Source organism: Narcine bancroftii, chromosome 3 (assembly GCF_036971445.1).
Source record: "Narcine bancroftii isolate sNarBan1 chromosome 3, sNarBan1.hap1, whole genome shotgun sequence".
Classification (NCBI taxonomy): Eukaryota; Metazoa; Chordata; class Chondrichthyes; order Torpediniformes; family Narcinidae; genus Narcine; species Narcine bancroftii.
The window spans coordinates 93,174,614-93,198,903 of NC_091471.1; the positions used below are offsets into that span (position 1 = coordinate 93,174,614).

The following is a 24,290-nucleotide window of genomic DNA, read 5'->3' on the forward strand; positions in this document are numbered from 1 at the left end:
AACAGGAGCTGAATCCACAGACTCTGTGGCTCTGAAGGGACTCTCTTTTGCTTCTCTTTTCTCTGATTATAAAGGGTGCTGGGCAATTTCTGCTGATGGCGAATCTTTGCCTTACGGCATCAAAATGCAATTTTATATAATATTACATCTATTTAATTACATGACAATAAAAGCATCTTGAATATAGCAATAAGAGGGCAGAGACAGAAGCTGCTAAGCTTTAGGTGGAACCCAGATTGGGGGTAAAGGGGGAATTAAGTGATGGGCAGATGATACTGTGGTGAAACCACTATTGTGTATGAAAATGACATGACCTTTGATGTTTGACCCTGCTCTCACTGGTCGGCTCGTGACTCCTCCCCTTTATCCCCCATAAAGGCTGCCATGCCACAAGCCTGCCCCCAGTTCGAGTCCAGGTCAGGGAGAGTCAGCAACACAAGGGATGCCGTCCATCTCTTGCTAATAAAAGCTTTCAGTTCCAGTAACTTCAGTCTTTGCGTCATTGATCGTGCATCAGGTACCATGTGGGAGAAATGATGGTAAGGAAAGAAAACCCTAGGTGCACAGACATATGTGGGAGGAGAAAGCCAGGGGCGTGAGTTCTAATCCGGTACACAAAAGTGCTGGAGAATCTCAGCAGGTCACTCAGTGACCTGAAAAAAAAAAGCAGTCACCGTTTCATCAGGAAAGATGGTTTCAACATGGGCTCCAACATATTCATCTTTTTGTTTTACTTTCTACGACTGGTCTACTCCAAAATTCTTTTCAAGACATACCTATTTAAAACAAGTTTCCCTCCCCGCAACCACAGGGCTTCCGTGAGTGTCTCACTGACCTCCCTCTTCCACTGCTGGTTAAGGACCTGGTCTCACCCCTTTCCCATTTCCTTCCTCTCCCCTGCCCTTTATTCCGAACCCCAACCACATCCCCCCCCCCCCGCACCCCAAATCTGGTTCCACCCACCCATCACCCGCCGATCTTTGTCCCACCCCTAACCTGCTACTTGTAATCTGTCCTCTGCTCTTTTGGTCCCGTCGCGGCGCCTGGAACCGAGGCTCGTACGTTTTGGCACCCCCACATGCTGCTGGACCCGCTGGAGCTCTTCCAGCATTCCGGGGGTGGGGGGGGGCTTCTGTTGTGTTTTCTGTTCCGGGTTCCCGCATCTGCTGTCGCTTTTTGTCAAGCAGCCCTGAAGTGAGAATTAACGGTGCCCCGCCGCGTGTCCAAAATGTTAATCCGTGCAGCCAGCCCGCGATCTTCTTTTGTCTCCCTTCCTTGGAGCCAGCGCAGTCCCCTCCTGGTCACGATCCTGCTGGCTGCTGTGGGGGTTATTCTCTCTCTCTCTCTCTCCCTCTCTCTGGAAACCAACTCATTGGAAACATTCCTGATCACCGACTCACCCGAGACAAAAATCAACAACTTTCCAAACAACCGAACTCTTCTGGTTCGTAAGAGACTGGGGGAGCCGCTTGGAGTTGGTGGTGGTGGGGGGGTCCTATTCTCACAGCCTTTGTGTTAATTTCAGCTGCTCTAATCGCGTGGGCTTATTTTGAGGTCGGAAACCTCCGTCTTCTTCTGGAATGACTTTTTGTTTTGTGTCAGTGTTGTGTTTCCCCAACAGGAATTCCGAAATGTTGCGATCTGGGATCTCGCTGCTCGTGTGCGTCTTGCTGGTGAACTCCTGCCACTCGGTGAGTGAGTGAACAACAAAACAAAGCGGCGCGGTCACCGCCGCGAATTCATCGTCTCTCGGTGAAGAGACAGGCTGTGAAGCAGGAGAAGTAGCCAACGATTGATTTCAAATGTTAGAACAAACATGAAAGTAGAAGTGTCGCTTTTGCACAACAGAGGCTGGGTGGGAAGGGAAAGCTGCGCTTCGCCAGATGTTTTCTATTGTGCAGCTGGGACAACTTGGGTCTGAATCCTGCGCTCCCTGCAGTCACAGACCCTGCGAGGAAATGATTCATTCTGATTGACCACATTGTTGAGGAGCAACTTTGTCAAGCCCTCCAGTCGAGATTGGTTGTGCAGGCAAAACTGGCCAGGAATGATTTTTCACTTAAAACCTTGAGCAAGTGTCAAGGTTTATCGGCAGGGTAGTAGAACAGCACAGACACAGGCCGTTCAGCTCTTCTAAACCATGCCAAACTACTTTTTTTTGCCTCATCCCATTGACCTGCACCCAGTTCTTAGCCCATTGATGTCCCTGTCCAAAGTCTTCTTAACTGTTAACACTGAGCCCGCATTCACCACTTCAGCTGTCAGCTCATTTCACACTCACCACTCTCTGTATGATGAAGTTCTTCCTAATGTTCCCCCTAAACTTTTCCCCTTAACCCATGTCCTCTGGTTTGTATCTCACCTACCCTCAGGGGAAAAATCCTACCGACATTCACTCTGTCTATCCCCTTCATAATTTTAAATACCTCTGTCAAATCTCCCTTCATTCTTCTACACTCAGTAGTGCAGTGGCTAAATGTCAGGATCAGTATCCAAAAGAATGTTCATGGGGGAAAGTGAATTCAAATCCGAATAGGGCAGCTGGGAAATATAAAACTGGATAATTAAATAAATTTGGAATAAACACACTTCGAGCATTGCGTTCATTTCTGGTAGGCTCATTATAAGAAGGATGTGGAAGCTTTCGAGAGGATGCAGTGGAGATTTACCAGGATGTTGCCTGGATTGCAAAACATCTTAAGAGGAAAGGTTGACCAAGCTAGGGCCTTTCTCTTTGAGAGATATAAGATTATGAGAGGCACAGAAAGGGTGGACAGCCAGTACCTTTAACCCAAGGGGGCAATGGCCAATATCAGAGGATTTCTGTTTAAGGTGAGTGGAGGAAAAAAAGTTTAGGGGAGATGTTGGAGATAAATCTTTTACACAGAGAGTGGTGGATGCCTGCCAGGGGTGATGGTGGAAGCTGGTGCAATATGGATATTTAATAGATTCTGATAGGCACATAGATATTAAAAAAAAATAGGATTATGGGCTGTGAGGCTTGGAAGGGTTTTATTCATGGTGGAGTCAGTTTACATCAGTTAGCACAACATCATGGACTGTAGGGCTGGTACTGTACTAAATAGCTGGCAGCTGCATTGGTGACCATGAAACTTCTGGGATGTTGTAAAACCTTGTCAGCATCCTTCCTGACCAGATCACGAAGTTTACTGAGTTTGCCCCATATGTGGCTCTAGACACACCAGGGGATCTGATTTTACAGACATAGTCTAACCCTTGAGTTTGCTTCTAACAGAAAGCCTGCACCTGTACTTCCCTTTGTGGCTGCAATACTTCCAGTATTTCACCAATACTGCAGCTGCAGACCTCCCCTGTGGTGCAGTAATACATGAGCAGCAAACAGACTACAAGTGACAATATCTAAGGCCCTGCACAAGGAACTCTCTGATGGCCTTCCAATAGCTAGTAGTCCCAGAAAGCCTAGTCTGTTGATCATAAATGTCTCTGATGTGCCTGCAACAGAATTCCAGCCTGCTTCATATTTCAGAATGAAGGTCTGGAAGCCCAGAATGTGTTGACCTGTGGCCCTACAACCATCTGTACTTCTGCATAGAACAGTTGGGTTAGCATAAATGTGATGCAGGCAAATTGAGCTTACTCTTCATTACCTTGGACAATAAAATGTTGACTTCAATATATATTGCCATTACAAAAAAAACCAATCTTGACCATCAGTTAGGTAAGATGTCTAATTTTTGACATCTTTCCTAGCAAAATTTTCCTCTGAGTTTTAAGAGCTAAATTTATCTTTTAACATGAAGAAAAAGGTTGATGTGTGTGAAAATAGCAGCAAAAGAAAGCCATCAATAAATTAATAAAATTTGTCATTGGTAATTGTTGACATTAGGCTAAAATATATCAAATGCCACAAGGCAATTGTCTAATATTTGGTATTGGGTTATTTGTTTAAAGTTTTAGTTCTCCAGAAATTCAGAGTTTAATCAATTTAAGAATCAAAATTCTGTTAGGTGGACACAGCTATACAAAACATTTGCTTTGATATGCTTGAAGTGCATTCCATTTGTAAAACATTGAGATGTTTATTGTCATTCATGGGATTACGCAATTTTTCTTGATATGTTCCAAAACACATGAATTTTTGTTTCTTTTATTGTTTTTACTTATTTTTCAATGTCGCATTTAATTTTTCTGAAGCCAGCAGAGACTAACGTGGATATTTCAAAGCTGTTGTTTGCATTGAGAATTTGAATTATTCAATTGTTAGAAGTAACCAATCCAAATAACAGATGAAGCTAGAAATTAATTCAAAACTTGACCATGAAGTAAATCAATTGGTTAACATTTTTTTTATTCTGCAACAATGACAAGACTTACAACAATGAGGTCTTCTGTGTGCACAACACTTTATTTAAGCTTACATTGAATAGCTTTGAGGAAAAGATTACCTTGTACATATATAATTACCTCCATCTAGTTGATCATTTTGCAATATATTTTGAATTTGTTCATGGCAGGTTGAAAAGAAATTGTGCATTTGCAAAGTCTATCATTGAATCTGAAGTCACCAATTGATTGTCAACATGGAAAAATATCATATTATTCCTTGTACAACATCAATCACAGCATTTCCATATATGCTGATAACGAGTGGCATAGTTGGTGTAGGGGTGGTATAATTGGCATAGTGGTTAGTGTAATGAATGTACAGTATCAGCGATCGGGACTGGGGTTTGAGTCCCACGCTGTCTGTAAGGAGTTTGAACGTTCTCCCCATGTCTGCATGGGTTTTCCCGGGAGCTCCGGTGTCCTCCCACCATTCAAAATATAGCAGGAGTGTTGGTTAATTGGGTGTAAAATGGGTGGCATGGACTCGTGGGCTGAAATGGCCTGTTACCTTGCTAAATATCTATTTTTTTAAAATTAAAAATTAAAAAAAATAAAGCAGTAAATCAAAATAAGATGACAAATGCTGGAAATGTGAAATAAAACAGAAAATGTTGATGTGATGCGCTATCGAGCAGAAAACAGACACAAAACATAGTCTGTCCAACAGGCTTTATTCTACATAAACTTCCACAGAGCTGCCTGTGAGAGTGCTGTGCAAAGCTCTGAGACTGACCTCGAGGGGCCGGATCTAGCTTATATCCCGGAGGGTGATTGGCAGCCGACCGGGAGGGACTTGGTTCATTCGGGTCGGCTGATTGACAGCCGGCCAGGTGTTGCCTTGTCCTTCAGTGGTCTTCTGCAGGTGCACAGGTTCCCCCCTGCTGTAGGCTAGTGGTGTATCACCACAGTTGGAAATGCCCAGCAGGTCAGGTAGCATCTGTGGAAAAGGGAATTAGTTAACAACTTGTGATGAGAACACTTTGTCAGAACTAGGAAAAAGAAAAACTCAAATTAGTTTTCAGTAGCAGAGAAAATCCTCAAAATTCCTTTATCCTTAAGGGAATCTTGAGGATTTCCTGCTTCTGAAAACTACCTTTTCTACACTGGGGAAGGGATGGGTAGAACAAAGGAACAGCTCTGATAAAATTAGTCAAATGGGGAAGTAACAATCGCATTATGCTTCTTTGTACTTACTTATGAGACTGGGAGACGTGCACAGCAGGTCAGACAATAGAAATAAAATAAAAGTGACTCATCAATGCCCATATTTTCTGCTACTGAAAACTAACTTGTTTTTCTCTCTTTCCTCATTCTGATCAAATGTCCAGGATCTTATACTTTATATTTATTTTTCAACAGATGCTGCCAAAGTTTTTGAGTGTCCCCAGGATTATCTGGTTTTTTTTTTGTTGTTGTGAAGAACTTCAGAATGTGCAGTGTGTGTAAAATTATCAATATATAAATGCAAGTTATTTCATTTTTGATTTTAGGGTAATAGGCTGCCTTTCTTTCAAATTTACTTTATAGAACTGGGTCATTTCCATTAATTTATGTATCCTCAATACTGTCATGTTTGATTCTAAAGGCAACTAATTGTCAACACGAACAACTAAGGCTAAGGGCACAGGTGAAAGCTCTGGAACTTCGGATTAAACAGCTGCAAGATCAGATTGAGCGCACCTTGAGAGAGAGGGAAAACTTGCAGAGCAGTGATGCTTCAGAAAATGATGAAACCCTCAACAAACTGGATGGAAGAAAATACTTTGCAGGTTACACATGACTTACTTAACATTTAATATTTATGGGCATAAAGCAACAAAAGACAAAAGTGCTGAAAATAGTTATCACTTAACGATCACACATTCTGAAAAGTTACAAATAGAAAACACCAGATGTAAAAAAAAACAAGAGGTTGTTTCAAATTAAACACTGTCAGTTCGGTATCATCTGGACACAAAACTAGTGACCTGGTTGGAAAAAGTCACACATTGGAGTGAAGAGTCATGACATACCCTTTCAAATTATGTCAGTCAGGCAAATTTAATTTTGTGAATCAGCTATTGTCAGGAGTATCCATTACACATTCGATAATTCGCTTACACATGTACAGTACATAAAGGAAAATGTCCTCCATAAGGCCTTGATGCAAATCAGTATGTAACCCAATGTCTTTTGATTAATTATCTCCCAGAAGCCATAATAAGTCATCCAAATTTATAAGAAATCTAAAGAAGGTATAGGTTAAGATATATCAGTCTTATTTTATATATCAAAAGATGTCTGTCACACACACACACACACACACACACACACACACACACACACACACACACACACACAGAGTAGTATATACTTATATAATATATATGTATGTGTGTGTGTATATATGTATATTAAGGAGGTAGTGAAAGATATTTCAATCTAATGAACATGATTTAGTTTGGTGACCTAAACCATCCTGTCCCATTGCTATCTGTTGGTGGCCTCAAGGCTCTAGTGTTTTTGTAAACAGAATTCATGAAGTATGTTGTTCAAGTGTCAATGGTCCCAGTTGTATTGGAAATCAAAAATACAAAATCTGTCATAGCAAAGACACAAGATCTATAGTGTAGAAAGAAGCTATTCAATGCATCTTGTACACACCAGCATTTAACTGACACTCAAGCTTCCTCCTGACTTGATAACTTAATCCTTCAATGCCGCCTCAAATTCCTTCTTTATATTATTTTTTCAGCCTACCCTCAAATGCATAATTCCTATTCACTTCTACCACTTCTTGGCTGAAGGTTCTTACTCTCAACAATTTTGGGTAAAAATATTTCTTCTGAGTTCCTTATTAGATTTCTCAGTGATGATTTTATATTGATGGTCTTTAGTTATGCTCTTTCCGACAATAATTTAAGAACAGTAACCCAAGAGAAAGAAAGTCCTGTCTGTTCAATCTTTCCATGTATCCTTATATTTTTGTGACATTGCTCTTAGCCTGCTTTCCAGTACCTTTTACCTTTTTAATAATGTGACGACTAGCTTTGTACCCTGTATTCGAAGTGTAGTCTCACCAAGGGTTCGACACAGCTTGAGCATAATGTCTCTCCTTTTGAATTCTTTCGCTTTAGAACTAAATTGTCGTTCCTTAGTTTGTTCTTATTTTGACTTCATTACACTGTGGTGTGATTTTTAATGTATAGTGCATTACACTGAGATCTCTTTGTTCCTCTACCCCACCCAGACTTTCAGGTGACCTTCCTGCTTTTCCTTACAAGATATACCACTTCACATTTATTCCTGTTGAACCTCATTTGCCTATTATTTGTCCATTTTGGATGTACTCCTGTCATTTTTTGCAGTCCTTAGTGTTGACCTATTGACACTCATTTGGTGCCTTTTTAGAAATGTTCTTCTTGATTCCAAATTCTATATTATCAATGTAAATATGAACAGCAATTGTTCCAGCACCGATTGTCGCTGGACACACCAACCCACTTTCTAACATTTATTCTGTGTCTCTACTTTCTGTCCAATTAATCCTGGAGTTCACATTTTCTGATGCTATCCTTGCTCTTTATAGCCATATCAAATATCCCTTTTAAAAATCAAGATAAATGACATTTCCTACAATCCACAATGATAATCCATTATTATCCTTTATATTTTCAGACATTATTATATTCTCTCCTTTATTATGAATGCCATCATTTTCCTCTCATCACTATTAAGCTGATTCATTTAACATTTTCTGGAAATGTTTTGTCTTCATTCAACAGTTTTGACATTATTAGTCTGTCCTTAGCATACCACAGTTGGTGTACTTCTTTGGCTGTTGTCTTTTACAGTCCCTGTGTTCTTCATTGCAATCTATTTATTCTTGAACTCCTTGTGAATTTAAAATGAAACAAGGATGTGAGTGTTGCTTTACCAAGTGTTATCCTGTAATCTCATCTATTAGCATTATTTTATGATTATAATTAATGGGCATCAGGGAGAAGCCAATGAATCAGAATATTTGGATATCTCTTTCAGAATAGCACAGCATAGTCTGGTAGCTGAATTGCCTCCTGTATCCCCTTGTTCCATCCAGATATCGTCTCTTCTTCACTTTGGAAAATTAGGCAAACCAGTCGGTTCTGATGATGGGATTTATTCCATCCGATGTTCCTGCCCTTACTCATGACACACTTGTTCATTTTTATCACCCATCTCTGTTCATTTGTACCTGTTCCCATAGAAAGAGTTATCACTCAACCTATGAGTTCCCCAGTCCCCTTCATTCCTACTGATTGAGAGAACTTCCATGTTCCTGCATTCAATTGGCCAAATCAAGTTGCCTATAAGTCTGGGATGAGCTGAATGACATTTGCCAGCCACTGGCCTTGGATCAGAATTCTCAATTGTTGCAATAAAGATTTCCTAGCTTGGAGATTAGAAAAATAAAGGTAAGTTATATCCTTTTAACATTTTATTTTAATATTTTAAACAATTATTAACTATTTCAAGTTTTAATCATTTTTATGTTTATGTTTAGCAAATCTAATTTTTTGGTTATTTAAAGGGATTTTAAGAGATATTAATAGTTTCTGAATAACTGAAGCATTTTAAAAATGTGGCACAATACTTTAGTTTTAAATGAAGTCATAGCTCTATCCTATCAATGGCTGACTTGATACACTGGCAGCAGGAGCTCAGTGGTTCATCCCAGTTGTCTGGTTACCACTGAGGGTTCATTTAACTTGGCTTCTAAGCATGAAGAATTAGTTCATGTTACCCTCTACATCTGACCCTTAGTAAGCACAGGTGGGTAAGAGTGAAACATAAAAGCCTGGAAATGCTGTGATGGTACATGGTAGTAAAAATACAAAAATGCTGGAGGAACTCAGCAGGTCTTGCAGCACCCATAGGATTTAAAGATATGTAACTAACATTTCAGGCCTGAGCGCTTCAAATTATAAACAAAAAAGCAGACAGGGAGAAAGGAGATTTTGGGGGATGGAGGCTAACAGAAACCAGAGAAGTCTGTGTTAATGCCATCTGGTCAGAGGGTGCCCATTCAGAATATGAGGTGTTCTTCCTCCAATTTGGAGGTGGTTTCAGTGTGGCAACACATGAGACCATAGACAGACATGTCAGGATGAGAATGGAAGGAATTGAAATGGGTTGCCACTGGAGAGCCCCACTCTTGCAGCAGACAGCATGAAAGTGTTGAATGAATCTCAGTCTGCGTCCAGTCTTTCTGATGTAGAGGGGACCATAACAGGAGATCTGGATGCTGTAGATCACCCCTGTGGATTCATGTGAAGTGTTGCTTCACTTGGATGGACTGTTCAGGGGGCCAAATGATGATGAAGGAAGAGGTGTTACACAAGTATAGTACTTTCTGCGGTCAGAGGGATAGGTGCCAAGGAGGCAATTGGTGGGAAGGGAAGAATGGACGTGAAAGTCATCGATGGGTCGAGCAGGACAATTGAGTTTGTGGATCTTGAGTTGAAGATAGAACCATGCAGTGTAGGGTTGGGAAACAATAAGGTTGGAGGCTGTGGAAAGGAAATGACCAGAATTAATGAGTTAGAGATAATGCATGAGTTGGTGGTTTGATGAATTTTTGTGGGGTCTGGTTGAAGAGGTAAGAGGAGGTGTCTGTTGTCATCAGGGTTCAGCCAGATAGAGGTCATGCACCAGACCATAGCAGCAGCACCCTTGTCTGATGATTTGAAAGTGAAGTTGGGATTACTGCAGAGAGAATGGAGAGCTGAGTATTCCGAGAGTGTAAGATTAGAAAAAGACAGTGAGGTCGAGACGGTTGATCAGCGACAGTTGGAAATATAAATGTCCAGAGTGGGCAGAAGTCTGGAATGAGATGTCCAGGAGGAAGAAGATTTAAAGCAGGAGAAGGGTTCTGTCGTGGCAGGTGGAGAATCCTCATTGTAGAAGTAGGCACAGAGATGGAGCTGACGGAAGAAGAGTTCAACATTATGGCATGCATGGAATGTGTTGAGGAGTGGGTGAAGGGATACAAAAGTGATGGACAAGACATTCCATCTCCAGGAGGGGAACGTCAAGAGAGGATGGTAAATATCAGACATGGGTTAAAGGGGGGGGGGTCAATGTAGTGGAGGGTGTCGGGGGATGAGGATGGGGTGAATCAGGAGTTGGAGGCCTGGTAGGATGCAAGGGAAGAAGGAGAGTTTGGGGAAGTCAGTGAGGGGAGAGGGAGGATGGGAGGGGCCAGAGTGAGAGTTTATAATGGAGCCTCAGTCATGTAGGCTGTAGGGGCCAGAGTTGGAGTTCACACTGGAGGCTCATTCCTGCACGGTGCCAGGGGAAGGGTGAGTGTTTGCATTGAAGGTTTGGTCCTGTGGGCCTATGTTTAGTGAACATGGCTACTGAGTTAACTCTAGTTCTATACACTCCTATGTTTTATCCTTTCTCTTGTCCTCAAATCAATATTTATCTTTAATGCTCTCCTTTTGATAACTGATCCTTCTTCTCCCCTACCACATTTGTCTCTCCTCAACCAACTTTCTTCCATAGAATTACACTAACAGTAAATTCTCACATTCTATATTTGATGAAGATTGTGCAGAGGCCTACAACAGTGGTAATAGGCGTAGTGGATTTTACAGAATTCAGCCACTGGCATCCCCTACAAGCTTTCTCATCTACTGTGACATGACAGAAGGTGATGGCTGGACTGTTGTTCAGAGACGGACTAATGGCAAAGAAAACTTTGACAGGTTTGATACTGTTTTAAATATATTCTTTAGTTAACATATTCTAAGTCCTTTTACATAATTTGTCTGATGGTTAGAGATATTAATTATAGTCCACCACTGAGGATACCCTATCTAACCCATTCAAGTATTATCGGTCCTTCTTTCACCATTCCATTTCAAATAACCCAAATTATTTTACCAAAATTTGCTTCAACCTGGAGTTGCTGTTATCAAAATGAACTTTTACAACCATTATAATTCTGCTAAAACTGCCATAGCTTATGGGCATAAAATGTTTATTGAGATATAACTACAATCAAGTAACCTCTGAAAACAATTACAGTAATTGTTTTACCAATAATGATATACAAATTTACTACTAAATTGTAACATGTGTTAAAATATAATCAGGTATTCTATCTGTTCTAAACAGCAAAAGGTAATTTGTAAACTTGTCCCGAATCACTTTTCATCAAAGTGGCAACTATGAAATATAATCCAGCTTCAGCAAAGGTACAATTTTGCATTTTCTGGACCAGTTTTCTATGCCACAATCAGAACTTACGAATGTAAATACAAATTTATATTTCTTTTACTTATTGGCACCATAACAACATTATACTTCATTATGTTGTTGATATTAACATTTGGCAGAACAGAAAGCAAACTGCTTTTGTCTTTATGTTGTTAAAGAAATTTTATCAATTCATTCTCATTAGAATTAAGAAGTTGAAGTATGTAAAATTTGACCAGGATCACTATTTGAATTTCACTTAATTTGTTTATAGTTGGTCTGAACCATTAGAAATGCATTGGAGGTGTTTCAGATGGCCTATTGCAAGAAAGAAGCAAAAATTTAATTTTTTGAAACACTCCTCCATGGTCATTTGAAATGCATATTTGGAAATAATTTCTTTAAAATTCATTAAAAAAAATGTGAGCAACCCAATGTTCATTGAAGACACACCTACAAAACTGCCGGGATAAGAGTTGCAACATTTAGACTCAATAACAATGAAGTAATAGTGTTCTATCTTAAAATTACAAGAAGGTGTGACCTGGAGGCAAACTCATAGCTAGCGGCATTTCTGAGTGCTCTCTCTCCTTGTCCATCTGTTTGGTAGAGGTAATCAATTTGTTGAAGCAGGTTTGATGAATTACAACATTTTGGTGCTGGTACACTTTAAAAACGTGGTGGTGGTGGTGATGGGAATGAATGTTTCTGGGCAGGATACTTTGGATGGTGATGAATTACTTATATTTCACTGGAGCTGCACTTAAATTAGCAAATTCTTTCACACTTCTGACTTGTGGTTTGTAGATTAAGGAGTCAGCAGGCAAGTTTTTCTTTGGAATATTCCTAACTCCTGGTCTATTTCCATGGCTGGATCCATTAAGTTTCATGTTCAGATTCAGATTTCAGATTTATTGTCAGAGAACATACATGACATCACATACAACCCTAAGATTCTATTTTCTGTAGGCAAGGCAGAATTACCACTTATTGGTAGTACATCAAAACTACAGTATATGCATGTAAACAAAGAACTGTAAACAGATAAAGAATGAAAACAAACTGACTGCAATAAAGAGAGAATGTAAAAAAAAATCAATAAAGTGCACGTCAGAGTCATTAAATGAGTCTTGATTGAGTTTGTTGTTGAGGAGTCTGATGGTGGAAGGGTAGAAGCTGTTCCTGACCTGGTGGTGCAAGTCTTGTGGCATCTATACTACTTTCCAGATGGCAGCAGCGAGAACAGTGTGCTGGGTGGTGTGGACCCTCGATGATTACTGCTGCTCTCCATATCTCTAATAATTCTGATACTAAAGAACTTGCTCATTATGATATTTTTGAACGTCAGGTGGAGGTAGATAGACTCTGAATTATTTGAAACGGTAATTGCTGGCCGTTTCTGTGTTGCACATATTACTTGCCACTTAACTGAATGTTTTCCTGGTCTACTTTGCATCATGATCAGAAGAATTGGAAATGGAATTGGACATTGTGCAATCATCAGCTAATATCCCCTCATTTGTCTATATCATGTATTTTACCAACTTGGATTTCAATCAATATATTTAACATAGAACATAGGAGCAGGAGTCGGCCATCCAGCTCATTGAGCCTGCTCTACCATTCAATAAGGTCATGGCTGATCTGATCATTGAATCAACTCCACCTACCTTTTTCCCAAATCCCTTAATTCCTTTTTTATGTAAAAATCTATCCAATTGAACCTTAACTATGTTTAATGAAGTAGCCTCAACTGCTTCCCTGGGTAGAAGATTCCACTGATTCACTACTCTCTGGGAAAAACAGATTTTCCTCATGTCCCTTTTAAATCTACTCCCCTGAATCTTGAGGCGGCGTGCCCTAGTTCTGGTCTCACCTACCAGTTAAAATATTTTTCCTGCCTCTATCTTATCTATCCCTTTCATACTTTTATATTTTTCTATCAGATCTCCTTTAATTCTTCTGAATTCGAGTGAGTATAATCCCAGATGATTTAGTCTCTCCTCATAGATCAACTCCCTCATCTCTGGGATAAACCTGGTGAACCTCCTCTGGACTGCCTCCAAGGCCAGTATATCCTTCCTCAAGCATGGGGACCAGAATTGCACACAGTACTCCAGGTAATGGCCTCACCATTACCTTGTACATTTGCAGCATGACCTCCCTGCTCCTGAATTCAATTTCTCTAGTGATGAAGGCCAACATTCCATTTGCCTTCTTAATAACCTGTTGTACCAGCAATCCAACTTTTTGCAATTCATGCACAAGCACTCCCAAGTCCTTCTCCACAACAGCATGCTGCAGTTTTTCACCATTTAAATAATAATCTGTTTTTCTATTTTTCCTGTCAAAGTGGATGATCTTTCATTTACTAACATTGTACTCCAACTGCCAGACCTTTGCCCACTCACCTAACTTAACTATACCCTTCTGCAGTCTCTCCACATCCTCTGTGCAATTTGCTTTTCCACTCAATTTAGTATCATCCACAAATTTGGCTACACGGCACCCTGTCCTCTGTTCTAAATTATCAGTGTAAATGGTGAACAGCTGCAGCCCCAGCACTGACCCCTACAGCCCTCCACTTATAACTGTCTGCCAATCAGTTATTAAGTTTGTAAAGAAGATGGTATGAGATTAGAATAGGATGTCATGTTCTATAGTTCTATTCTATGTAGAGTGTGTGGAATGAGTGGCCAGTTGAAGTGGTGAATGCTGTCTCAATTTTGACATTTAAGAAGAATTTGGATAGGTATATGGATGGGAGGTGTATGCAGAGTTATGGTCCTGGTGCAGGTTTTTGGGACTAAGTAGAATAATAGTTCAGCACAGACTAGCTGGGCCAAAGGACTCTGATTTTGCACTGCAGTGTTCTATGGTTCTATGGAAAATAGGCCAAGAAATGGCTGATGGAATTTAACTTGGACAAATATGAGGATGTTGCACACAGTAGATTAGACAAGGGAAGGACTTGTATGATGAATGGTAGGGTCCTTGGGAGTGTTGTAGAACAAAGAGATTTGGGGTTGCAGATGCATAGTTTCATGAAAGTCCCAACACATGAGGAGAGGGTGGTGAAGATGATGTTTGGCACTCTTGCCTTCATCAGTCAGGCCATTGAGTACAGGAGCAGAGTACAAGTGCACAAGGTGAAGCTGCACTTGGAGTATTGTGTGTAGAATTGCTCACACAGCTGTGGAATTAAGATGGAAGAGGTACAAAAACCATTTATGAGAATATTGCCAGGATTGGTAGGCTTGATGTAAGGGCAATGGGCTGAATAAGCTGGAATATTTCTCCCTGAAATATAGGAGGTTAAGGGAGGGGGGGGGGGAAAGCTTGTAGAAATTTATAAAATTAAGATAAGGTATATATAGCCTTATATATCTCAAGGACATAGATTGAAGATGATGGGAAAAGATATGAAAAGGACCTGAGAGACACTTTTTTCCCCCCCACACAAAAGGTAGTGGGTGTATAGAATGAGCTTGAGGTCCATTTGGTGGCATGTGCTCATGGACTGGAAGGGCCTTGTTACCATGCTGTATCACTAAATTAAAAATTAAAAGTGGGGACAATTGAAACATTGAAAAGTCATTTAGCAGCGCATGGAAAGGAAAGGTTTAGAGGGATAAGGGCTGAATGCAGGCAAATGGGACTAGTTTGATCAGCATAGACAGGTTGGGCCAAAGGGCCTCTTTCTGTGCTGTAGAACTCAAAGATTCTATGACCTTGGATGCAAGGCCGATGAGGCCAAGGACTGTTTAGGAACATCCTGGGTTTAGATACACCAGTGATCTGAATTCAGTATTAACCTCGGGTGCTCTCTGAATGGGGCTTGCATATTTTCCCAGTGATCATATGGTTTTCCTTCAAATTCTCTGGTTTCCTCCCATATCCCAAAGATATTGATTGATAAATTGGCCACACTAAGTTACCCCTAGTGTGTGTCTCTGTGGTCAAGTCTGAGGGGAGTTGATGAGAATCTAGATAGAATAGTGTGTAGAAGAACTAAATGGGGGAAATGGATGTTGGAGCTATGAGCCAGCACAGTTTTAATGGACCAAATAGCCTCTATCATTGTCGTAAGAAAAATACAACTATATCCTTTTGTTCTGGGGTAGTAGATTTGTGGTTCCATGATATCTCTTACACTCACTACAGAATTTTTGGAAAAAGCAATCAGGAGAGATGGTGCTTGTGAACTGATCATCAATAATAAAGTGCAGGAATAGAGGGATCCTATCACCACTAGATTCAATATAATTGAACAGTACGTGTGCAATAAATTATTCAGAGCTAGTTTAAATGGCGGGAATATGAGTTCGAGTATGTCTTTCTAAAAACATTTGTTATCAATTTTTCTGAGCTGATGAATTAAATTTAAATTTTTAAATTTAGACATACAGCACGGTTACAGATCATTTTGGCCCACGGATCCGCGCTGCCCAATTTACACCCAATTAACCTACACCCCGGTACATTTTGAACAGTGGGAGGAAACCGGAGCTCCTGGAGAAAACCCACACAGAGAGAGAACATACAAACTCCTTACAGACAGCGCGGGATTCAAACCCCGGTCCCAATCGCTGGTGCTGTAAAGGCATTGCGCTGACTGCTACACCAACTGTAGGCGTAATTAATAATGGATGTACACCAATACAATTAATAATACATTGAAACACAAAAGTCTCCAGATATTAAGACTGTTGTAAAAACACACAGAAATACTGGAGGAACTCAGATGGTCTTGGAGCATCCAAAGGAGAGAAAATTATATTACTGATGTTGTTTCCCTTCTTTAAACAATGTGACTTACTCTCTACCACCATCAACACATCCCTCATCTGCATATTCTCCATTTTCTGCAAATCAGCTCTGGTTCCCTCTGTCCCCACGCGCAACTAGGTCAAAATTCCCCTTGTCCTCACCTACCAACCCCTCAGCCTCCGTATCCACCTGCCTCCTCTGCCATTTTTGCCATCTAATACATGGCCCCACCACCAGGCACGTATTTCACTTTCCTCCCCTCTCCACCTTCCACAGTGTACTGACAATAACCACATCAGCAGTGCGAGTATAAGACAGCTTTAATAAACTAATATGCACTCTGAGAGGTCTTGTCTCTCTGCAAGACGAACCTGGAAGGCTAGACTGTAGCTCTGGACTGCTTTATATACAAGGTCACCAGGATGACCCCTGGTGACCCAGTGGTGTAATTACATATCACCACACACAGGAACCACTCTCTCCCTTTGTCTTCCTTGTCCACTCCTCCCTCCCCACTATTGTTCCCTTTGGAACCTACCCCTGTGACCGCAGGACTTGCTCCACTTGCACCCACACCTCCCCCCCTTGCCTCAAACAGTCTTTCCAAGTGAAGCAACATTTTATTTGTGAATCTGCAGGGGTCGTCTGCTGCATCCAGTGCTCCCATTGTGGCTTCCTCTACATCAGAGAAACTGGGCACAGACTGGTAGATTGCTTTGTTTTTTTGAATATTTTATTTTGTTTTTTTTCCCATAAATATGCATAATAAACTCTTCAATATTTTTTTAAATATATAATACATAAAACTTTTTTCCCTTTCAAAAAACAATCAAAACAGCCCTTTCCCCCCACTCCTTTCATAATATAAATCTCCACATGATCAGGGCTCACATTTATATTGACTACAAATATCTATATGGGGAAGTCACCTGTATTTATACTATAGCAGCATCTATTATTGATCTTTTTATTATAATTGGGCCCTGATATGATCCAAATATGGCTGCCATATCTTAACAAACATGTCATATTTGTTCTTTTTTTTAAACATTTTAAAATTTTTCACACTATGAACCATACTAACCAAAATACACACAAACATTTCCCTCTTGAATATAAACAGTGTCATTTTCTCCCCTTTTTCCCCCTCCCTTCCCTCCCTCCTTCAACCCCTCTCCCCACCCACTCAACGTTCAACCTATATGATACATTAAACCCATTAAACAATGTCATCACACAATGAAAATAAACAAGAAATTTGTGTCTTCTACTTTTACATACTGGGTCAGTTCATTTCGTCTTCTCCTGTCATTTTAGGCGGTGGAGGTCCACAGTAGGACTTCTCTGTTGTGTTGCATGTACGGTTCCCAAATTTGTTCGAATACTGTGATGTTATTTCTTAAATTATATGTTATTTTTTCCATTGGAATACATTTATTCATTTCTATGTACCATTGCTGTATTCTCAGGTTATCTTCTAATTTCCAGGTTGACATAATACATTTTTTTGCTACAGCTAAGGCTATCATAATAAATCTTTTTTTGTGCTCCATCCAAATCGAGTCCAAGTTCTTTACTTCTTATATTACTTAGAAGAAAGATCTCTGGATTTTTTTGGTATGTTGCTTTTTGTGATTTTATTTAATACCTGGTTTAGATCTTCCCAAAACTTCCACTTTCCCATATGCCCAAATTGCATGTACTGTTGTTCCCGTTTCCTCCTGACAGTGAAAACATCTGTCTGATACTGTTGGGTCCCATTTATTTAACTTTTGGGGCGTGTTGTATAGCCTGTGTAACCAATTATATTGTATCATGCGTAACCTCGTGTTTATTGTATTTCTCATAGTTCCGGAGCATAGCTTTTCCTATGTTTCATTCTTTATCTTTATGTTTAGATCTTGTTCCCATTTTTGTTTGGGTTTACAGCTTGTTTCCTCATTCTCTTTCTCTTGCAGTTTGATATTTGTTCTTTAAATTATATGTAATTTTTTCCATCGCTATGCAACTATTCATCTCAGCTGTCCATTGTACTATATGTAGAGGGGAGTCAGATTTCCAAGTAATTGCAGTACATTTCTTAGCCACTGCTAAGGCTATTTTAACAGATGAAATTTAGAATTTAGTTAATTTATTGCTTATTTCAATAAATTTACCTAAAGTTAAAGCTCCAGGTCGTCCATGAAGACCACCCTTCTTATCCTTGTTAATATTTCAGCAATATCCTGCCAAAAGTGTCTCATCTTCACACATGACCATGTAACATTTAAAAACATTCCTATTTCTGTCCCACATCTAAAACATATATCTGATCTTTCAGATTTTAATCTATGCAACTTCTGTGGTGTAAGATGTAGTTGGTGTTGGAAATTATATTGAACTAATCCGCATCTTGCATTTATAATTGATGTCATACTATCCAAACATCAATCAGACCAGCATCTAGGTCCAACTCCCATCTCTCTCTTGACTTCTGTAAACCTGATTTTTCACTTTCACTCTGGAGAGCATAATACATTTTTGTTACGAATTTAGGTGTATTACCCACCCAGATTGTTAATTCCATTTCACTAATTTCAGGTGGGACCAACATTGCCCTCCAGGTTTCTCTCAGGAACAATCTTAGCTGTAGATAACTGAAGAAAGACCCATTAGCTACTCCATATTTATGTCTTAGTTGTTCAAAAGGCATAAAAAGTCCCTTCACATAGCAATCATCAATATACCTTATTCCTTTGTCAACCAGGAGTTTAGTATTCTGTTGCTCAGATTCATGGCAGGAATACATTTTTACATAATGGTGCTTTGGTGATATTCTTGCTTTTTTTCCAATACACTCATTGATTTCTTGCCATATTCTAATCATATGTATTAATATAGGATTATCTATCTTTTTTGTTATTAACTTAACATTCCACTTATAAATATAGTCCTTCGCTATCCCTTACCTCGGCTCTGTCCGCTGCAAAGGTATGGATCTCCCAGTGGCTGTCCATCTCAATTCCCTATGCCATTCCCTTGTTGACATGAAATGTCCATGGTTTCATGCACTGCCAGACTGAGACTACCCACAAATTGGAGGAACAACATCTCTCTAACTGGATGGCTTAACAGTGACTTCTCTGGTTTCCAATAAAACCCTTCCCCCTTTTTCTTCCCTGTCTCCTTCCCTCTAGCTCTGTCTCTCTCTCTCTTCCTTCCCTTTCCCACTCTCTCCTTTCACAGAACCAAAATCAATTCTCAGCTTTCCTCTTATCATATCCACTTAGCACATTTTGGCTGATGGTCTGGACTCCTCCCCCTTTCATTCTTCCCCCTTAATCTATTGCCTTAATAAAATATTAAGAGGCCTGCCTGCATTTTGTTTATACCTTGATGAAGGACTCAGACCCGAGATGTTAGAAATATATCTTTACCTCTAATGGATGCTGTAAGACCAACTGAGTTCCTCCATCATCTTTAATTAATAATACAATCCCCTCTCTTGCAGTGTTGAAAGCATTCAAGATTACAACACTTCAAATTACACTACATCCTTCCAATATCCTGCAGGTTAATGTGTTTTTTTCACAACTCAGTTGGGTTTGATTCACTGTACACATGAAAAATACTTTTAAAATGGCAATAAAACCTCTTGCACTATACAATCTTTTAGAGTTTCAAGTTTTACTTATAATAAATAAATAAAAAATAATACATTCTCCATTTTTGTGCAGGGTCTGGTCTGATTATAAACAAGGATTTGGAAACTTTCAGTCAGTCAATGGAGAATATTGGATTGGGAATGACAACTTACATTATTTGACATCACAGGGTAATCATTTCAATACTTTATTATTATGAACTGCATGTTTTTCTCGTTAAAATATAAATTGAAATTTTAGGTTAAAAGACCTCCCTTGATCTCTTTGGAGACTTCTTAATAGGACAGAAAGAAAATATACTTTGTGAGAAAAAGAATTGTCTATGCTTTAAATCAGTTTCTCTCATCAGGGTCCGGCCCAAAACACTGACAATTCTTTTCTCACACTGATGCTGTTCCATCTGCTGTTTTCCCACAATAGGTTATTTGTGGCTCCAGTTTCTGCAGTGTATGTCTCCAAGAATCATACAATCTTTGGAGTTTCAGGTCAGGTCACTTGTCTGAGTGCTACTGGTACCATGTCACCCAGTACAACCTGTTGCATAGTCAGGTTGTCGGTGACTAAACTGCCTCTCCCACCAGCCCTGTCTGGTGTGGAGAGTGGCTAGGCACCTTGCAGGATGAAAAACAAGGGCAGACGAACCCTCTTGTAGGGTCAACAGCCAACTAGCAGATACATGCTGTGAAGTGCAGAAAGAGCACTCCTTGGATCAAAGCTTGGTCTGGACATTCACTGCAACAGAAATTCCCCCAGCCATCTTGGACTTCACCATGCCACTGGACCTGGGATGGGATATCAAGAAGGAAGGTCTGGATCTGTGCATCACCTACTCATCTAAATCCATTCATGCACACGCTGCTCCTTTCTGAGGAGTGAGGTATCCTTATATCAAACCCCACAAACTGACTGAAAGGAACCATGGGATGGATAGCCAGAAGAAGAAGTTTAAAACAAGGACAATGCTTGTAAAGATTTTGCTATGGGGCCTGGCATTGCCAAGAAATATGGAAGTGATACATCCAATTGGTGATAAGCTGCAGGTCTTCTTTCACCAACAAGAAACATGATAGCTCTGCAGCTTCTGATGGCCTCTACGTAAAGCCAGTCAGACATCAGTATATCTGGGAGCTGTTTTTGTTACCCTACTGTTTGTTTACCTCTTCTTTTTTTGGCATGCAGGCAAACCCTGAGTCCACTAAATGTAAACTTGCAACCTATTTTTCAATTTTCAACTTGATGTTGTATTTTGTGCATTAGTATTGCATCCATTGGCTTTACATTATTAGCTGTGAAGTTAGGAATACATTCAAAAACTAGTTGATTTAAATCAGGTAAAACATACACCTGCTTGGTGGGAAGCACTATGCTTCTCCACCCAACCTCTTCCAAAGCAATAAAGAGGATGTTTCCTTTCATTTTTTTTGAGAAAATTATTATAGCAGAATTTTTATCACTTAGATTTGAGGAGTAATCTATTATTGAATATTTAAATTAGACTTAATAATATTTAAAAAACTGAGGTTTGGGGATAAATTAGATCCACGTAAGTACTATTAAAATACAGTGCTTTAATTTTAAATGTGGCAATCTTGGGACAGCCAAACTCAGGAAGGATGGAATTTAAAAAAAAAAATTTTGCCTTTTTCTTTCCATCAGGAGATTACACAGTGAAAATTGTTCTCACTGACTGGGAAGGTGAAAAGCGTTATGCACAATACAAGCATTTCAAAGTTCAAAATGAGCAGGTGAGGATAATAAATGATTGGGATGAATACATGTTCCTTTTTCAAAATGTGGTTATGATCAGCTTAAATGGGTAAACTGGAAGCATTCTTTTGGAATGGATCATGTTTCTTTGACAGGCTTTTGTGAATGTTATTAAAGAATATATTTTACAATTTTGTGCAGATCAAATGAATCCAAATGTATTAGCAGAGCTACTGGGCCACTTCTGGCAATAGTTAAATAATGACAAGTTGTTTTTATAGAATTTCTTTAGCATTGAAAATCTTGCCTCGAGTCCAATTTATTGAACTTAATGAACTTATTGAACCCCCATCCAACTTTCTTCAACCAATTATGTGATGAGAGCTGCAGTAGTCTGACCTTCCATTTCTCTTTACTGATGTCTACTAGATATATGTAGCTCCCTTTCATAATTAATATGATCCTCATAAACAGTTGAGTTTTGGACTTTCAAGCAAAGCAGTCGATCTCTGAAAATAATTTTCTTCAACTTGTAAATCCTATTATTCTTGTCAGGAGATTAAATGTTGTGAGACCTATACAGGTAAAAACTTTTACTTTTACCATATGGTGCACCAGAGTTGTCTCAACTTCTACTTGCTCATCATTAGTTGAGTAATGACGTAATTTACAATGCCTTTTTTTTTAACCCTCTGTGATGTCCTGGAACACACTGCACTCTTCAGTCCTCCTGTCTCTTTTACATCTTGTTTGAAATCCTCCAATCAGGATTTTTCATTCCTGCTGCAATTCTGAAAAGGCTCTGTTCATTTTCTGCAATCTGTTTGCAATTTTATGCAAATTGATCAGAGCTTTTCAATCTCTGGCTATGTTAGCCTTCTGCAATTTTATCTGTCTACTTGAGGTCGGTGATACAACAGCAAAGGCTTCACACCATTACCTGCAGCATTTCCAAAGAACTTTCTTGTCCATAATTTATATTTTATCTGCAAGCTGCCATGTGGCAATATCATATGAAAACATAAAGGTAAGTTTTACACTTCAAACCGCATCTCTTACTTCTCCACTCTCTCTGCATGGTCAAACTCTTCAATTCTCTTTGTAGTGTCAAACAGTTAGTTTTAATTCCAGGAATACGAGCCTAAATTTCCTTCAGCTAAATATTGGGAAGATCAAAATCATAATTTCTTTCAGAAACTTTATTTACCAGCCAAGAACACCCTCTCATCTTCTTAATGATTTGAAATGTCTCAAAAACCACACTTTTGTAACATTGGTATCTCATTTAACCTTGAGTTCTCTAGTTGACATTTGGACATCATATCCATGCTATCATTAAGACTACTAATTTCCACTGTATTGGCCATTTTTATCCCTGCCTCAACTCATTTGGTATTGAAACCCTCACCCATGCTTTTGACCCTGCAAGACTTAATAATTTTTTGTAAGAAAAATGAAGGGTTATGGGCTGTCAGGTTGGAAAGGGTTAGAATGATGGTTGAAAAGGTTTATATAAGTCGGCACAACATTATGAGCAGAAAGACTGTACTCAATTGCGCTATAATTTTCTATCTTTCATCTTTCAATGTGATCCTCTCCTCTCCCCCTTCACTCTGAAAATTGCAGACCATCATAACTCTGTTGTATGGGACTGTAGATGCTGGGATCTGAGGCTAAAGCTCAAAGGAGAGTGAGTGGCATCAGTGGAGAGAAGTGGAAATGTTGATGTTTTAGGTCAAACCCCTTCTGACTTGTTCAGTTAAACAAAATCTCACAGTTGAAGTTTTCCACCTTGCTTGCAAATCTCTCCAATTTTTGCCCTTTCCTTTCCAGAGTCCTACAAACTTATTGAGACGCTTCCATTCCTCTGATACCAATTGTTACATAACCCCCAATGTTTCTGTTTCTCCAATGAAGTGACAAATGGAAGTTTGTTATTTGTCAGAACCTACTATCTGTAAGATCCTAGATCTGATACTTATCCCAGCATTCCATGCTACAGGGTCTTGTATGGCAGACAATTGAACTTGGGTTTTTGTAGCTGTGACATACTCATGGAAATCATTTTGGAGGCGTATTTTCATAAAGAAAATTATTTTGTTTGGATTTTTTTTGCACAGAATGATTATGTTTTAAGCTTTGGTGCCTATACTGGAACTGCAGGAGATTCATTGAGTGGCACTTATCACCCTGAAGTCCAATGGTGGGCCAACCACAATGGCATGAAGTTCAGCACAAAGGACAGGGACAATGATCGTTATCATGGCAACTGTGCCAAAGAAGACAAGGGTGGATGGTGGTTTAACAGGTTTTTGGCAAAATTATTTGTCTTTACAAAATACACTGGTCTCTAGTTCCATTCAAGATTTTGTCACATGTACCAAGGTACGATGAAAAAGTTTTGTTTTGTGAGACGTCCAGCAGTCAACCCATTTCTAGTACACCAATGCAGAGTGCAGAATTACAGGGAGAGATCTGTTAGTGCAGAGCAAAGGCAGCATGAGTTTCATTCAGGAATCAGATAATGGTAGGAAAGATACTGTTCATGTATCTGGTGGTGCTTGATCTCAAATCATGAAT

At 39.5% G+C, this 24,290-nt stretch overlaps 1 protein-coding gene across 4 annotated transcripts in view; it reads left to right on the plus strand.

Annotated features, from left to right (window-relative positions):
- The first annotated feature begins 455 nt into the window (after nucleotides 1–455).
- Nucleotides 456–24,290, plus strand: part of fgl1 (fibrinogen-like 1) — a 29,548-nt gene continuing 5,713 nt past the window's right edge. The window contains exons 1-7 of one of the 4 annotated variants that reach the window (XM_069924551.1): nucleotides 456–539; nucleotides 1,622–1,691; nucleotides 5,954–6,137; nucleotides 10,937–11,096; nucleotides 20,076–20,173; nucleotides 21,660–21,748; nucleotides 23,831–24,018. In XM_069924551.1, coding sequence (XP_069780652.1) covers nucleotides 1,632–1,691; nucleotides 5,954–6,137; nucleotides 10,937–11,096; nucleotides 20,076–20,173; nucleotides 21,660–21,748; nucleotides 23,831–24,018 — 779 coding nt within the window. In that variant the 5' untranslated portion in view covers nucleotides 456–539; nucleotides 1,622–1,631. Of the gene's footprint in view, nucleotides 540–1,018; nucleotides 1,195–1,275; nucleotides 1,445–1,621; nucleotides 1,692–5,953; nucleotides 6,138–10,936; nucleotides 11,097–20,075; nucleotides 20,174–21,659; nucleotides 21,749–23,830; nucleotides 24,019–24,290 lie in introns of those variants that run through there. The other 3 variants (XM_069924550.1, XM_069924548.1, XM_069924549.1) reach the window with 3 other exon arrangements.